The sequence below is a fragment of the Calidris pugnax genome, unplaced genomic scaffold, assembly GCF_001431845.1.
Source record: "Calidris pugnax isolate Ruff unplaced genomic scaffold, ASM143184v1 scaffold119, whole genome shotgun sequence".
NCBI lineage: Eukaryota > Metazoa > Chordata > Aves > Charadriiformes > Scolopacidae > Calidris > Calidris pugnax.
The window spans coordinates 354,977-355,589 of NW_015090854.1; the positions used below are offsets into that span (position 1 = coordinate 354,977).

Sequence of the window (613 nt, forward strand, 5' to 3'; positions counted from 1 at the left end):
TTAACCCTTTTCAGCCCCATTTTTCTAGGCTAACCAGACCCCATCTTTGGTGGGCTCCTCTGAGAGACAGGTTCTTCCTCCTCCTTGGTGGCCCAGCCGTTCTCTGCACCTCTTCCAGGCTGAACTTCTGTTGAACTGGGAGAGCTGGAATGGTGCAGAGGTCCCACTCCTCCTCTCCTGTATCCGAGAGGTGGGTGATCCCAGGGGAGGGGAGGGATGGAGGTTTGAAACAGACGGAGCCCAGGGTCCCAGCAAGTTCTCAACTACAACAATCTTTAATGTTGGCTGTAAAGTGCCACCAAAAGAAGCTCTACTAAGCAACAAAAAGAGAGAATATCTGGCATATAATAAAAATACCGTGTGTCCCATCAGAGCGTGAGCATCGCTGGGCTTTTTCTTTTTTTTGGTTTGATTTTTTTTTTTTTTAATTCCTTCTATGAGTCTTTTGCTGAAGGCCGCCTTGGTCGCCCCCCCGGGGGGGTGGGGGGGTCTAGTAGAGCTGTTTTTTCTCTCTCTTGGCGACTTCCACCGGCACCAGTTTCTCCCTGCGCTGGCTCATCCAGCACAAGGGGCTCTTCCCGTATTTCCTGGGGGAGAAAAAACACCCGCCACC

The 613-nt window shown here is 51.4% G+C and overlaps 1 protein-coding gene across 2 annotated transcripts in view; it reads right to left on the reverse strand.

Annotated features, from left to right (window-relative positions):
- Positions 1 to 256: 256 nt before the first annotated feature.
- SLC2A12 (solute carrier family 2 (facilitated glucose transporter), member 12) overlaps positions 257 to 613 on the reverse strand; it is a 49,021-nt gene continuing 48,664 nt past the window's right edge. For both annotated transcript variants that reach the window (XM_014943619.1, XM_014943616.1), the window contains one exon: positions 257 to 587. In XM_014943619.1, the coding sequence (XP_014799105.1) occupies positions 491 to 587 (97 nt within the window). In that variant the 3' untranslated portion in view covers positions 257 to 490. The remainder of the gene's footprint in view (positions 588 to 613) is intronic.